Here is a 16,894-nt window from a genome sequence, read left to right on the forward strand (position 1 = left end):
AAGATGATAGTCTGACAGCTTCCTTCAGACCAGGTGAATGAGGGATTCGTTATCACAGGAGCCAAGGTGGTGTGAGCAAACTGCAAGGACGAAATGCACTGAACACGTCAATGAAGACTGTCCCAGAGAAAAGATATTCCGCTGTTTGATAAAACCAATTGATATGGTAGATTTAGCAGGAGTATCACAAACACACCCCCAGAAAAGAAGTAGGTAAGTTGGCTTTAACCAAGAAACTAATGTCACATGGAAACTGGTGATCACGCGAGGATGTTATCTCTGCAACTGGGAATATTAATGAGTAACCAAGAGAGTTAACAGGCTCCTGCTTTGGTGGTAATTAGCACAGGACAGCTATTAGCCAGCATAGCAGAAAGAGAAGGGCCATTCACTGATTCATTCATTCACTCATTCATTCAGGCAGGAGTTATTTATCAAGGGTCTACAAGGTGTCAGATGTTGTTCTAGGGAAAGAGAATTGATGATGATGAAAGACATGATCCTCATGTACTTGAGAATGTAGCTTGTGGAGTGACTGGCCTTAAACACACAAGCACACAGGCGAGGACATCACTCCAAGTTGTGAGAAGGTCTGGATCAAAAGCCCAGATTACTTTGAAAAGGCATTAAAGAAGGCCTGATTCACACGGGATGGGAGTGTCCAGGAAGGCCTCCTTCAATAGGAGACCTTTAAGCCCAGATACAAAGGTAAAGAGGAGAGAACAAAGTCCTCTGGGTGCTGGGAGTCATGTGTGCAGGTCTATAGAGCAATAGGAAGGAGGCCAGCATTGCAAACACGGGGAAGGAGGGGCAGAGGGTCCCACATGCGACGTGGAGGGCTGGGCCATCTTTGTCCATGTAGCTGAAACAGGTTGACACCAGCGCTCAGAGTTTTAAAATAAAACTGCAACGATCGTGTAGTACCTTTCTTTTAAGGACTCAGGGAGAGTGATATAAAGACAAAGGCCATAGTAATGCAGCAGTTGGAGAAAAAACTTCTCTGGAATGAAGGGACAAAAGAAAAGGAAGATAATGTCAGAAAAACAGGAGTCTAGACCAGAAAAGGAAATGGAGGTAGACATACAAAAACAGTTGGCAGTTCTTCAAAAAGTTATACATAGAGTTATCATACAATCCAGCAACTCTGCTCCTAGGTGTATATCCAAAAGAATTGAAAACGGGTACTCAAATACCTGTACATGCACATTAACAGTAGCATTATTCACAACAGCCAAAGTGTGGACAAAGCCCAAACGTTCATCAATTTGTGAGTGGATATGCAAAATGCTTGATATCCACACAATGGAATATTATTCCGCCATAAAAAGGAACGAAGTACTAAAACGTGCTACACATGGATGGACCTTGAACACCTTATGCTAAGTGAAAGATGCCAGCCATAAAGGCCATATATCCTATGACTCTATTTGTATGAAATACACAGAACAGGTACATCCACAGAGACAAAGCACAGGTTGGTGATTGCTAGGGGCTGGGGGAGGGGGAGGGGGAGTAGCTGCTTAATGGGTATGGGGTTTCCTTTTGGGGTGATGAAAGCATTTTGGAACTAGACAGATGTGGTTTCCATTACATTTTGAATACACTAAATGCCACTGAGTTGTTCACTTTAAAATGGTTAATTTTACATTATGTAAATCTTATCTGCATTTTTTTTTAAATGAAAGAAAAGAAAAAGGGTAGGGAAGGGAATGCCTGGGAGGTGGGGGCTCATGAGGGAGCCAGAATAGAAGGTGCCCACTGGGTAGAGGGACTCGTTTGTGCTGCTGGTCAGATTCACCAGGTTCATCTGATCTTCGTGGTTTATTGTGCTCTTTGGCCTTGGGCTTCACCTGAATCAGAGTCTTCACAGTTCAACAAGTTTTCAAGGAGGAGGAGTAAGCTTACAGGCCAGGTGAGGTAAGAAGAAGACCCTTTCTCCAATAGTGTCCCTGTCCCCGGGGGCCACATGGTGCTTTGGTGCTGCCTTTCTGACCTGTGGTCCTCACTGAGTCCCCGTGGGGTGGGAGGTACTCAGACAGGTTGCCTTCCCAAGGTCTCCACCTGAGCTCACAGGGGATCCCAGCTGGGTGCTTGAGAGAAACACGAATCCAATCTGCTTCCATGATCTCCCCTCGAATAGGAATGAACCCTGGAAAATCCTAATAAGCCCTGCAGCAGGTCCTTTGTGGACCTCTTACTGCAGGTTCTGCTGAGGACACACGGCTCCATCGGACTCGGAAAGTGCCGGCCTCTTTCAGCTGCTTAGGAGTGACAAGGGTCAAGGACAAATGACATTGAATCATGTTTGCTAGCCAGGATGACAGTACTGCCTGCAGAGGAGAAATAAGTAAAGTTCCTTTATGTTCTAGGAAGAAACTTACCAGCACTGCTCTCACATGCGTTAAGAAGAAATGCTACCTTGCGGCCCGGCAGACCCTGAGCAATGCCGTCGGCCACACGCCACGCCTCCTGGCAGGGCTTTGAAGGACACGATGCTTTTGCTCACCCGAAATCATCATATTTTGCAGTAAGCTTGATTTGCTCCAACCACTGGACCCAAACTTGTACAAAATAGAGAGCTCTGTGAGCAGTAACTACCAGTAATGGTGACGACGCTTTCAGTTGGCCTCGTTTGTTTATATAAATTAGCTCGCAATTAGCAATTACACTGTTGGTCCGAAATAAGGGCAGAAAACATGTAACCCCGGGAAGAACGATGGCCTGGACGTGAAAGTCCAGACAGGACTATTACGGAGAATTATGGGGGGTGATTAATCAGCCCGGCTCTTTCTGGGCACGGCCACTCTCACATAAAATCTTTGTGCTAACGCAGCTACTTTCTGGTAATAAGTTACCTAACAGAAGTGTAATTAGCTATTGGGATTCGTTAGCGCCAGTCAGCACATCAGCCGCACGACATCTTCCTTCCTGGCTTAGTGCTTGTTAATGGGAATAACGATGTACTTGTACGTCTCCGGAACAATAATGAAGGACGTAGGGTTAATCTGAAGTCCTGGCGTCTGTCCTTTTACTTAGCAGACTGAAAAACTGAAAATGAATTTATGACACAGATGGAGAAGCCCAGCGTCCTGAAAATGTGGAAGGCTGTCAACCATCTGCACTGTATTATTACTAAACAATGCTGCTTTGCTTAAACATTTTGGAGGCAAAAACACGTCTGAGCATTAAACGTGGACAGGGCTGTCCTCCTTTTGGATTTTCTCTGCTGTAGGAAAACTTTTTAATGGGTATTTCTAGAAGCTTCTGTCAGCTTAGAACAAGAACCTACTGAAAAGACTTAAGGAATAATGATTTTTACTTTCAGTAGCTTCCCAATACTCTGATTCCAGAATGAGCAGCTAACTATGAAATGATGAGGATCCCATTCCAGAGAGGCAACCGGGGCTCCGTGACACCCCGCAGGAAACCAAGAGCAGACTCCCTCTGTTCACCCCAAATACACCTGTGCTTCCTGTGAGACCCCCGCACCGCCGTCAGCAGTCAGCGGTCAGAGACCCCACTCCTTGATATTTCTTATCGTATCTCCAAACGGTGACGGAAAGTAAGCCAGGGAACAGGACACCCCGCTCAGCCTTCACCCCACTCAGCCTTCACCCCACAGCCACCTGTCAAGCACCCTGAAATAAATCGTCGTGGACGTCTCTACTGCCCTGTCCAGGGACGTGACGAAGTCGTCAACCCAGGGAAGCAGGTCTGTGAGAACAGAACGGCACATAAAGACTTTTCTACTCTTTTATTTCAAATATTCTTGGCCAACTAAGGGACACCTGAAATTTATTTCAAATATTCTTGGTTAACTAAGGGCCAACCAGACTCAAGAAAAATAGAGTGGGGAACGCACACTGCGCAGTGCAGACTGGAGCATCCAGCTCTTCACTCCGAATGCACAGGCCGTGGGCAGGAGGCGAGGTCTCTGAACTGGCACATTCTACCTGCTTTCTGCGGCTCTCATCGCTCATGTTTCCCTTCCTCCAAGAGGAACCATGCCTGCAAGTTGGAGATCTTCATTTAATGGTAATGAACAGGGACTCAGCCCCACAAGGACCCTGCTTGTTCTTCTGTGAGCTGTACTCGACTCATGGGCTGTCTTGTCCCAACTCTGGTAAATGCCAGCTTTGTTTATTGTAACAGAACACCACTTTGCAAAGGGGAAGGAGAAACAGCATGGAAATAGATGTGTTAAAATACTAGAGATGTTTGGTATGTGAGCAATAAGTGAAACTGTTTGGCAAGCTCTTTCTTTTTCAATTTATGGTTAATAGACTTGTTTCTTTGCTTTTCCTCCAGGGAAGCTACTTCTTATGCAATGTAATACAATTTGGGAGGCAGCAGGAAGAAAAATTATATTTTTAATATCAAAAAGAAGAATTTTAAGAATGAACCAGCTTTTTATTTATTAGGGAGCTAACACCATATAACCTAGTGCTTTATAGAAATAAATATTAAACATCATTTTATACCAATTGGGAATTAACTAAAGTTTTCCACTGAATCTCTTTTAAGGGAGTAATTCCTTCATACTAATGGAAAAGTCTGAATATTCATATACTAATAGAAAGAATGACTATTCACACTGAAAAGATAAAATTAAATATTTGCTTGTCCTTTTAAAAGAAGCCCATATTTGCAACCAAATTATGGAATACAAAATTTAAAACAAGTCTTAGTTAGAGCCTGCATATTTTCATAGTTAAGTAGATCCAACTTTGCAGAAATAAGTGATGAAAACTTCAAACGAGAATAGCATGATGGAGTATTTATATTAATCACTTACATTTAAGGAGAAATCATTATACTCTCACTTTTTAAAATACTGTTTGGGAAGAAATAATTCCCATTACCATTTCGTGGAACAAAAATTGCAGGAAGAACTTTGCACAATTATAGTTAGTCCTTTTGGTGGGACAAAAAGACCTCTGAAAGAATTGAAAAATAAAGCTTTTCTAAATTTTCCTGATGGAAAAGAGAGATGCGAAATTCTGAAGAGACAGAAAGCCCAAGAGCTACAACATACAAACTGTAAGGCAGTTAACTGTAAAACGCTTTTTATGTAAGAAAGTGTCACTAAGAGGGAGGTTGATCAGCCATGGAAATATTTTAAAAAAAGAATATTGTCTTCTGCGGGATTCATTAGGAAAAGCATACCCCGGATTGTGCAGTCCGGGGCAGCCCAACGTGGACCTGGATGGTCAGGTTGTTTTCGCTCAGGGACACTGTGCTGCAGACTCCAGGGGCTCTTCTGCTGGCTCTGCGCTGCAGCCACAGCACCCGACAGGGCCAGGCGCAAAGTAGGGGCTCAAAAGAATGTATGTTGAGAGAACAAAACTTTCAGTTGAGATAACTTATTCCTCCTGCTTTGATCCTACCAAGCTTCTTTCTCATTATAAACTGGCATTTTATGAGAATAGTCTACAGAGAATAAAGTGCTGGTGAGAGATTAGGTTTCTGAGTTGCCCGTGAAAATGCACCACTCAAATCTCTGACTGTGAGCGTGTCGTTGACCGATGGGCCTTGGATGCCGTACCCCGAACTCCATCGCTGTGTCTGCTTTTGTGCCAGGCTTCACTTCCCACCTATGCTCCCCGCCAGTGGCTGAGGTTGGCAGCAACGATAAGGTAAACGCGTTCCTGGGAAATATGGGACTCCTTAGGCTCAAGAACTCAGTGTCTTGCTGAACTCCCTCCCTTCCTTCCTGCCGCCTTCTAATTCTCTCCTTCTCTCCTTCACTTGGGGTCAGCCCTGCATCATGGTTTAATGGTTCCCTCTGGTTCCCTCACATCTTTCCTCTCAGCTGTTGCTCCTAATTAAATATCTTGCACAGGTAGCTAATGCCATCTTGGTGTCTGCTTCTCAGGGGGTCCAGACTGAGCCAGCATACCTGTCTTCGTTGCAAATAAACACGTGTGTACTTGGTCTTATGGGATGTGGCAGAGAGGAAGGCAGCCAGCTGCGGCATCACACAACCGGAATTTACATCTCGCTGCCTTCCCTTACTGCCTGTATAACTTGGGGCAAACTGCTCTCACCCCGTGATCATCAGCTTCTGCATCTGTAAAATGGAATAAAATTTCCTAACTCACTCAGTTATTGAGACAATTACATTAGACAGCATGCATGTTAAAGAAACAGAGCATTATAATGGGCTTTTAGTAGGAGCTAAATCAAATGCTAATTTCCTCCTGATGGTCTTGCAGCTTTAAGGTTCAGTTTCTGACCAGGTAAGGCCAAAAGCCAGGCCCTACAGCCTGTGGTCTTCAAGGGGGCTGCCCTGCTTGGAGACATCTCACTTGGAGATCCCAACTTAGGGGATGCTTGAGGTCAGCTAGCAAGTAGCCATCCCAGGCTTCACATTTTCTTTTTCACTGCATGAAGGACGTCCAGGCCAAATCTTTCCTTTATGGCCGTGGGACCTGCAGCCATGATAACGTAGCCTAGTTTCCTTCAGGATGATGGACAAGATGTAGTAAAGTTGGGGCTCAGATGCAGATCTCCCGATTCCTAATCAAAGGTCTTCTCATATACAACTCAACAATTAGGATTTCCTGTAGGATTTGTGTAGAGATTTTCTAAGCGGTTTTATCGGCAAATCTAAGACAAGACTTTAAATATAGTTCAAGACTTTTATACAGTTACCTATGCAAACCCCACATCAAGAACCAAATCATTTATTGGCCTTTATTGCTCTTATGTTGCTAGACAGGAAGTTTCTTGAAGTTCTGTGGGTGACTTCCTCTCCTTGGAGGCAAGAAAAGGAACGTGTCAGACTGTGTGGAGTATTTTCTATAGAATATTTTTATGATTACTTCCACTTGGAATAGAGACTACAAGTCAACATTAGCCTTTTTGTAGGTTAAGGGATAAGTATGGCTTTGCCTTATATTTTACAGTGAATCAAAATATCTTTCATGTTGGTCAACAGGACCTTGCTAGAAGAATGTTTTAATTCATTAAAAATTATTTCCCAAAGTGAGAACAAATAGTGAAAGCCAATTATTACAGTATTATTAGAGGCTGAACTGTAGCCCCTCCAACTCAAACACTGAAGTCCTAACTCCAAGTACCTCAGAATGTGACTGTATGTAGAGAGGGGAGTCTTTAAGGAGGTGATTAAGTTAAAATGAAGTCTTTAGTGTGGGCCCTAATTCAATATGACTGGTATCCTTATAAAAAGAGAAAATTTGGACACAGAGGAGAGGGCACATAAGGACACAGGGAGAAGACAGCCACCTACCAGCCAAGGAGAGAGGCCCCAGACAACCAACCCTGCCAACACCTGTTCCTGGACTTCTAGTCTCCAGAACTGTGAAGAAATAAATCGCTGCTGGGTAAGCCATGCAGTCTGTGGTACTTTGATATGGTAGCTGGAGCAACCGCATGCAAGGACCGTCATGCACTACATCACACGTTTCAGTCAGTGGCAGACTGTGTGGTCCCATAACATTATAATGGAGCTGAAAAATTCTTATTGCCTAGTGACATGGTAACGTAGTGTAACGCATTACCCTTTCTGTGTTTAGATATATTTATATACACAAATACTTACCACTCTGTTACAGTTGCCCGCGGTATTCAGTACAGTAACATGCTGTGCAGGTTTGCAGCCTGGGAGCAACAGTCTAGACCATGTAGCCTAGGTGTGCAGCAGGCTGTACCGTATAGGTTGTGTAAGTAACTCTATGATGTTTTCACAATGACAAAATTGCCTAGTGATGAATTTCTCAGAGTGTGTCCGTGTCATTAGGCAATGCATGACTCTGTAAACCACCACCTCCTGATGGGGCCGGGAGGAAGTGAGCTGGAAGTGTTGGGGTGCACCATGGGACCTTTGTGCCCTCGTCACCAAGGGAGCTGCTGAGCTGGGCAGCCAACCACTTTCTGATGAGCTCCTGAGATCCCCTGTTACTTCTCCCCTCACTGAATGAATCTGTTCCCCCCTTTGAAGAGGACCTTCACTGTTGAGTTGTGACTCAACAACACCACATCACATCCCTATCAGACGCACTGATCAGGAGTGCAGAACTGCCCAGGCGAGGAGCTTCCACTGCCCAGGGACCAGGGCTGGGAAGATGGGGAGGGAGTGGGGTGAGCGGTGGGCGTCTTGCCTGTTCCTGCATGCACACAAAGTCCCTTTCCTATTTAGGAACCTGGACAAATTGTGCCCAATTCAGTGACACATGCCCTTTGCCTGGTGAAGAGTAGGATAAGCTAATCCAGAGCTCATTATACAACACAAAAACAATTCTTTTAAACAGATGAATAATATTGGCAGCCAACCAAACTTAACCTAAAAATCGCAGTAATTCCTCTTCTTACCTGTGGCTAACGCAAGAGTAAACCAGATAAAATAAATGTCCTTGGAGCTTTCCAGCCAGAGTGTGATTATCATTAACATTACTTTGTGATGGGGTTTTCTCAAGGTCACTCTAGAATTAGTGGCACCGTGGGACCACGCGCTCATCCGTTATGCGGGTTAAAATGACTAATTGAGGGTCTGAGTTTAATTATACTCATAAGCAAAGGCACAGTGCAGATACTTTGACAGGCTTAATAACATTCTTGTGTACACAAAGATAGATGGAAAAAATTAGGGTTGTATATTGTTGTCCTTCAGGACAAGATGCTGAAGAGGGAATAGAATCATAAAAATAAATAAACGGCTCAGCGGCACTGGGAAATGAGCCGCGGCAGTGAGCAAAGCGGCCTCATGCACATACTTGGCTGGAGATAAAGTCCTAAGCACCCATGACTAAAGAGAATGCAGCTACACAGGAATGCAGAGCGGAGCTGTCTTACTGAGCTGGCTGTTAGATTAAAGGTGCAAAAAGAGATGCTCCACAAGCCTTTACCTACAGCTCACTCTGAAATGATGGGAATGGCTACGACAGGGATCTTTAGGATATTGATTTGTGTTATTTTAAATGGGAAATGCAGTCATGTTTCACCGTGAATCCAGAAAGCATTCGTTCTATACGAGGCTGTGGGAGTTGACTTCCTTAAATGACACTTATGTCACGTCCCCTGTGTAAGAACAGAGAGTGACTTCTGGTTGTCCATAGTGTCAGACGCAACCTTCAGAAGCTGGTTCAAAGTCAGGAGGAAAAGGGAAGGTAGGCTCATAAATGAGTGCAGAACACACAGAAGTCAGATCCATGCCGAGAAGACCCTCGTTTAATGGCTATCTGGTCAGGAGGCTGAACCTTCTTTGGCCAAGGCAGCCACATCTGGGCTTGCAGAGCTCAATCCTGCTACAGGTAATGTTTTGTTTTGTACCTAAGCTATGGAGGGGAACAGCGTTGTGCACAGAGAGAGACAACTCCCCATCTGCTTGTTTGTTCCAGTGTGTGGCCTCTATCTGGGGACAGGCAGCATCTCTGTTATTTACCTCGTTCTTGTCCCTGTGCTGTGTCCTCAGGCAGCCCCCCGCCCCCGGCTTTGCAGGCCCTCTCTCATTTTCTTATTGGGGTGACCATATTATTTTCCCAGGGCTGCCAGAACAAAGTATCACAAACTGAGTGGCTTCAAACAACAAACCTTTATTGTCTCACAGTTCTGGAGGCCAAATCATGACCAAACCAAAGTGTTAGCAGGGCCATTCTCTCTCCGAAGGCTATAGAGAAGAATCCTCCCTGTCTCTTCTCCTTCTGGGGGTTGCAGAAATCCCTGGGTCCTCTGACCTGTGGCTGCATCTTCCAGTCTCTGCCCCGTCTTCACATGGCCTTCTCCCCTCATGTCTCTCTGCGTGTATGTCCTCTTCTTGTAAGGACACCATTCACTGCGTTTAGGGCCCACCTTTATCCAGCATGACCTCATGTTAATTAACTAATTAAATCTGCAAGGACCCCATTTCCAAATAAGCTTCCAGATGGACGTGAATTTTGGAGGGACATTTTTTCAACCCACCACAGTGACCTCAGCCAATGTGAGCTTGTCCAGGCCGAGCCAGCTCCATCTCCACTGGTCAGTGTTCAGGCCATGGTCCATCACTACACGTTTTTGGTTGAAGGTGATGATTATGTCACCCAAAGGTTAAGAGAGGAATTTGATTTCACAGTGTGCAATGAAATGATCATAAGTACACAACTTTATCTCTTTCAAGGTCTGAACAGCCTGACTTGGGCTGTAGAAAGTCATTTCCCTGGGACTCCTTAATCACAAAAAGAAGGAAGACTAACAAAATAACCTCACTCATTCTTACATCCTAAGCCTTTCCAACATTTTGCCATATATATTTTCGGCCATATTTTTAAATAGTTTTTGTGAGAACTGAAGTTTGAACATGGCAGAACTGGAGCAAAAGGAACTAGCCGAGAGAAGAAACGTGGCAGAAGGGGAGGTTAGCGTGTCTGGGGCGGGGAAGGAAGAGGCAGCACGGAGCAGAGCAGAGAGAACCCCCAGGTGCTGACCGCCCACAGCTCCGCCCAGCCGTCCCCACACGCCCGCACTGCCTGGCGTCCCCCCATCCTGTTGTCATTCTTATCAACTCACGCCTCCAACAAAATTTAAAAGTTTCACTTCTGTCCTCTTTCCTCAGTGACAGATAGATCCTTCAGGAACAAACAGATAGATCTGCTTTTGAAAAATTCCATTTCCTATCCCAAAATGAATTTTAAATGGAAAAGGACTAAGGGCATTAACTTTTCATTTTATATTTCATATGTGCTTAAAAGTTTGCTATGTCAACATGATATGTTATCTTTCCATGAAGATTTACCATCCTTCTCAGAGAAGGCCTTTGCCTTTGTCTCCCCTCTTTAGCCTGCTCCCCGAGAGCCTGCCTCCTTTGCTGGTCCCAGACGACCTGTGGATGGAGGGGAGGCCGTCATCAATATCAGCACACCCTCTACTGCCAAGGGGGTGGCCCGGGAAACTGGACAGAGTCTATTAAGACTGCATGAAATTGTCAAAAGATTGAGTAGTGTCAGCTTTTCAGACTCTGGCTTACTAAGACTTAGGCATATTTTACTGACTTAAATTTCTCTCTGCTAAACTTTTGGACATTTAAGAGCAGTACGATTTGCATGAATAGCCTTTTTTTCCTGAAAAATAAAAATTTGATCTTTTTTAGAAAAGCAGTTGCTTAGATTCTTAACCTCAGCTTCCCATCCTGAAATGACATAAACAAGACTGAGTCTTGTTAGGAACAAAAATCAAGAGTAACGATTTCTCATAAAGAGAAGAAAAATTTACTTTTGCCTACCGTACGCTCCTTCCACTGGATTTGTAAGCTTCACTGGTTTAGGAAATACCATCCTAGGAAAGGAGTTTTATTTTCTTTAAATATTCCTGAAACAATAGCTATAGAAACAAGCCAAAAATATCAACTCATCTTAAAGTCATCTGTAAAAGAATGGAGGAGTCTGAGTACTCAAAGATAACATAACATTATTATCTAGCACATGCCTTAAAATATAGTCTCATTGGTTTTATTTTTTTTTTTTGACACAGCGTCTTGTTGGGTTGACCAGGCTGGAGTACAGCACCACAGTCATAGCTCACTGCAGCCTCTAGCCTCCAACTCACGGGCTCAAGCAATCCTCTTGCCTTGGCCTCCAGAATAGCTGGGACTACAGGTGTGTGCCATGACATATGACTAATCTTTCTTACTTTTTGCAGAGGTGGGTATCCCTATGTTGCCCAGGCTGTTCTCAAACTCCTGGCCTCAAGTGATCCTCCTGCCTCAGCCTCCCAAAGTGTTGTGATTCCAGGCATGAGCCACTATGCCCTGCTTAGTATTATCTTCAAACAAAACAGGGCACACATAGCTCCAGTTGTCTACATGAAGAGTAATAAAGGTGGAGGTGAAGACAAGGGAGTTCTGTGGGGCTGAGTGACTAACTCTGTCCAAGTCACCAAATCACTCCATACTTTAGGTTCTAGGATGGGAGAATGGGAAGTAAGAAAGAAGGGAGAGGGAGAAGACAACTGGGATTTGAAGGCAAAATGGATGTTGGCCAAGCGGATGCCACTCAGTAAATCTCGAGAAGCAAATTTAAGGAACCAACAGAAAGGAGACGGTTGCCCATTCATCGGCTGGTTGGTGGTTGTGTACTGTTTTAAGTGCAGATCTGTTAACAGTCTCCTATCACATAACTCCCCATCTCCTCTCTGTGGTAGGGTAGGAATGGTCTGGGTCTACAGTCAGGGTGTGCTCCAAGCACTGGCTTCATGACTTAGTAAACAGGAGCTTATAATGCATATGAGAATAAACAATGCACTTGAAGCAGGACTTTCAGGCCCTTGGAAGACAGGGACTTGGTGAATAACAACACTATCATTTTATTTAAAAATCCAGTCTCTACTGACAACGTATCCCAAATCCTCCTGAAGTCCTCCCAGGCAGTGCAGAGTATGCCGGCTACTCTTTCTGGCCACAGTGCTTTCCCACTGCAGTCAGCGGTGAAGTCCTTTCTGTGCTTAGCCCCATCTCCCCTGATCCTTTAAGCCTTTCTGGAGCAAATCTGCCTGAGTCAGTCACTCCCTCCCCAGGTTTCCCTTCTGTACTCCCCTGATCATAACATCAAAATGCCACTAGGACATTATGCCAGGGCTAACTGCATATGTGCTATTTCTTCCACTATGGTATGAGTTTCTGAAGGGTGGAGGCTGCTCTATCTTCACCTTCTTGGCCCCTCCCTGGCACACAGAAGATGCTCAGCAAATGCTCATGGGATAAAACTTCCGGAAGGCAGGGGTAGCACAGGAAGTAATTACTTCAATATGAATAAAGATCTAGGCTTTGTTGGAAAACCCAGAATGCAAATATACTCACATACTAAAATCTAACATCTTCTATCATGATATAGACATCTGTGGCTGTTTTGGTATTCTGCCAACATTGTTTCTCAGTAAATGGGGAATAATAGTAAAAATTCCTTGAACACTTTCATTTGCAGAGTCTTTGATAAATTCATGTCAGCCCTTCCCAGGGCTGTTTTCTTCCTCTCCTAGTCCAACTTGTTCATCAACATGGAATGATTCATAAACAAACTCAAACAAGGGAGAAGAAATCATATTTCTTTTTGTAGGAGTACAGAAATTTAATGAATTAAGAGAGAAAAAGTTTCACTATATATTGATGGGTTTTGCTTTGTCACTCACATGATATATTCAGAAAAGCATGAAATCACTAAACCTGGTTGCACCCTGGCTAAGGAAACCCAAATTGGCTACAAGAAACTCTTTCCAAACCAAATGTCCTCCTTTTTCGCTTCCTATGATGTGGTCACTCCTAGCCAGCAGCAGAAGCAGCAAGAGTCAAACTTCTAGAAGAGTGGATAAAGTCCTAATCTGATCTAACTGTGCTCTAGGTCACATTCCAGATCCTAAACTCAGCCAGATGACATGCAGAGGGGACCCGTGAACCTACACTGGTCTAGCTTCTTCATCTACTTTCTCAACAAAGGATGTTGAATGTATGTTCATAGTGGCAGTGGCCTACATCCTTTCAAACATCACGAAGACATAATTATGCTACTCTATTATCCAGAAAGAATTTTAACTGTCAGCCAACTGGGTTTTTACTGACTGTACTTCTACACTTGATTCTGAGGCACTTTCTTCCATGGTCTTCACTAGGAGTGATGACACTCTTTGCAAACAGAGGATGCTAGCAATGGAAAAACACTTTTAGTAGCTGAAAATAACTTACATAGAAAAAATCAGGTATGTGAGGTCAGAAGGGCCTATAGTTTCAGCTTTGGAAGAGTTACATTTCTTCTGGTGGGAGAGAAGGTTTCTAAAGGATAACAGAATTTAAGAGGTTATAAAACGGATGCCTCAATAGGGAACTGTGGAGAATTGTACATTTGTCTTACGGAGAGCCTAGCCAGAGAAATCATGTCAACAGTTCATTATTTCGTGACTTGAAGGAAAAGCAGAATCGTCAGAGGATTCCCATTCCTGCCCATGAATGCGTGTAGATATTCACGGAGGCAGGCTCTTATCTCGCTATATGCACACACATTCACACAAACATACACGCCCCCTCTCGATTCGAGGCTGAGAGCATTGTCATAAATATTCATGAGATGATTATTATTGATGTCACCGAGGTGAGTTTGTTCCTTCTCAGTAGAGACTGTTTTTTATACCTAGAAACCGATCAACTGCAGGAGAAATGGCAGCTTTGATCCAGCCTAGCTAAAGAAATCCTGTACATTTTACTTCCAAAATACAGATTATTTGCCTTGGTGTTTTTAATCACCCTTCCCCCACCCTCCATCTCATCATTTAACTTCATCCAACAGAGATTTCCAACTTTGGTACAAAATATAACATCCTTGGGAGCACAGTTCCTAGACTTTAGGAGAATTATATCTTGATTATTACTTTCTTTCCTACATGCAAAAATTAAACAAGACATAAAGTTGATTCTAAGAAACCTCCTGGGGGGTGATTTTTGTAAAAATGCGTTAGGAGAGAATTACAACACATTTGCTACTTTTCTTACTTAAAAAAATATTAATTACAACAGGTCTTATTTAAAAGCTATTTCTAAGAATAATAGGTTCTTACAGTCACATGGAGAGTTAAAAGAAAAAGAAAATAGCCACTGGTGACAGTTAGCTACATCCCTACACATCAATCAGAGACTGTCCCCAACCAGTTGGACTGCCTGCTTATTCCACATGCATGATATAACATGTAACCAAGAATTACTGTTTTCAGTAAAAAAAATACTTATTTTTGGTTGAAATGAAAATGTTTTTATTTGCCCTAGACCTAAGAAATCCTGTTAAGTAAGTCAAACGCTGGCGTAGGTATAGGGGAGTGGAAGATACCTGTACCTGCTTAGTGCCTGATTGGAAACGTTTTTTATTAGCTTCTTACACTCTCTTGCCACGTCGACATTCACCTTTCAGAACAGTCTGATCCTGAGTAAAACAGCAACTGAAGTCGTGGCAAGAGCAAATGTCTGTGGGAAGACGGCAGGAGGAGGCGCTCATGACACAGGACTGACCTTAGGCACCCGGTGGCGTTGCGCAGCACCTGTGATGAATGCAGCTGTATTTTCCGATCGTCCTGAAGAGGTGAATTCTCCCAGCCCGAGTGGGGGATGATCACCGCGTTGGTCAACACCGCCAGGGCATCCTGGATGATTGGCATTTTGAGTGCATCGCACGACGAGAGGTTCCAAAGGACTCCTGCAAGAGACACACAAAGAGAGCTGGGTGGCCACTGGTTTTTCTCTTCTCAAAACTGTTTTCCTTATTTGAGTTAACAGCACTGGCTGGAAGGATTACGATAGCGTGGGCACACACCCTAGAGCTTGCCCTTAATTCTAGAACATCTGTGTGGACCCATTAGAAGGTGCTGAGAAAATGTGATGGGGGACCAGAGCAATCGTGGCGTGATTAGCTTTATTTCATCATGCAGACTAACTGAAGATGAGCGATCTGATCGGATTGAGGCTACCAACCAGGCTTCTGTTCACTATTAATATTATGGATCCAAGTTCCTAAATGCTAACCAAGACCAAAGAGATGTGAAAGTTTTTTGAAATGGACTAGCAGAGCATCTTTGCTTTACCCCAGACTCAGTGTGCATATGTGGTCCATCTGATCCACTCAGATTCCACATACGACCAGCCACCACAGGGTAGGACCTTATGAGAATCCAGCATCAGGTCTGATGACAATGGGCTCAATAAGCAATAGAAACTTATTGCCATTTGTGACAGTTTTGTCAGCTTTTCTCTGAAAGCAATGGTCATGGAAGGCTGACAGAATGTCCCCCGATAAATAATGACGAAGGGGGCAGTAGGAAGTAGAGGGTCTGTCTGCAAATAGATAGAGTGCAACAGTAATTAATGTAGGCAAAGCAAAGCAAAATGTTAAGGATGAATGATGTTTTAGGCTTTTAAATATTTTTAGAAATGAGACTAATTCTAGAAAAGGTCATAAGCATTGCATATGTAACATCATTTGAAAATGCTTTTAAAATAATTATTCTATTTTTTGTTTAGAACAGAACACACAAAGAAAAAGGAAACAGAGAATAATATTCTATTTTCCCTTGAAAGAAAGCCTGTATTCTTCCTCAACCCAAACAAGGCACCATCACTGCAGATATTAGAAATAAAATACTGTGGTTGTCTTTAGCAATAGCACTTCCAGCTTTTTTGTTTAATAAGCTTCCAATGTATTTTAATGAGATGAGATTTTGTCCCATCTACCATGTTATGAATAAATGGAACACATTTATTTTTAAAATTTTGTTTTATTAGTTCCTTGCCTTGCACATGCTGAACTATCCAAGGGCATGAATAATACAAATATGACTGTTAATAACTAAATAAGGGACTATAAAAATAAAGCGACTATAAAGTTCTATAAAAATGTAACTACTATAGAGACAAATTCTTTCAAATGTCTTTAGAAATAACATTTACTGGGAATTTTATTTAAGTGAATGCAAAAGAAACAAAACGTTTTTGATGTCCAGTATGTATAAGTCAATCGTTTAGTTCAGGGAGTTAACTTGAGGGAAAATCTGGCCTGCCTGTTTTTGTAAATAAAGTTTTAGTGGAACACAGCCATGTCTGTTCATTTACATATTTCTGTGTCTGCTTTTGTCCTACAAAGGAAGAGTTGGATATTTGTGACAGAGACTATACAGTCCCCAAAGCCTAAACAATTTAATATCTGGTCCTTTACAGAAAAATTTTGCCCAATTCTGCTTTAGCACATTGAACATTTTCCATACAAGGTGTATTGCCTTTAATATCCTAAATTGGGTATTCAAAAACTGCTCAATGGTACACAGAAGGTACTCAGAACATATTCTGTTTTGGACAGATTCGAAATGCTAGGAATATTACAGACGCATTTGCCTTGTTTTAAATAAAATGCAAAGTTGTTTCTTTATCTATTAA

The 16,894-nt window shown here is 43.1% G+C and overlaps 1 protein-coding gene across 5 annotated transcripts in view; it reads right to left on the reverse strand.

The window, feature by feature from the left end:
• Positions 1 to 16,894, reverse strand: part of CTNND2 (catenin (cadherin-associated protein), delta 2) — a 694,597-nt gene that overhangs the window by 172,423 nt on the left and 505,280 nt on the right. For all 5 annotated transcript variants that reach the window (XM_012650021.1, XM_012650019.1, XM_012650020.1 and 2 more), the window contains one exon: positions 14,981 to 15,164. In XM_012650021.1, coding sequence (XP_012505475.1) covers positions 14,981 to 15,164 — 184 coding nt within the window. The remainder of the gene's footprint in view (positions 1 to 14,980; positions 15,165 to 16,894) is intronic.

The sequence above is a fragment of the Propithecus coquereli genome, unplaced genomic scaffold (assembly GCF_000956105.1).
Source record: "Propithecus coquereli isolate 6110/MARCELLA unplaced genomic scaffold, Pcoq_1.0 Scaffold309, whole genome shotgun sequence".
Lineage (NCBI taxonomy): Eukaryota > Metazoa > Chordata > Mammalia > Primates > Indriidae > Propithecus > Propithecus coquereli.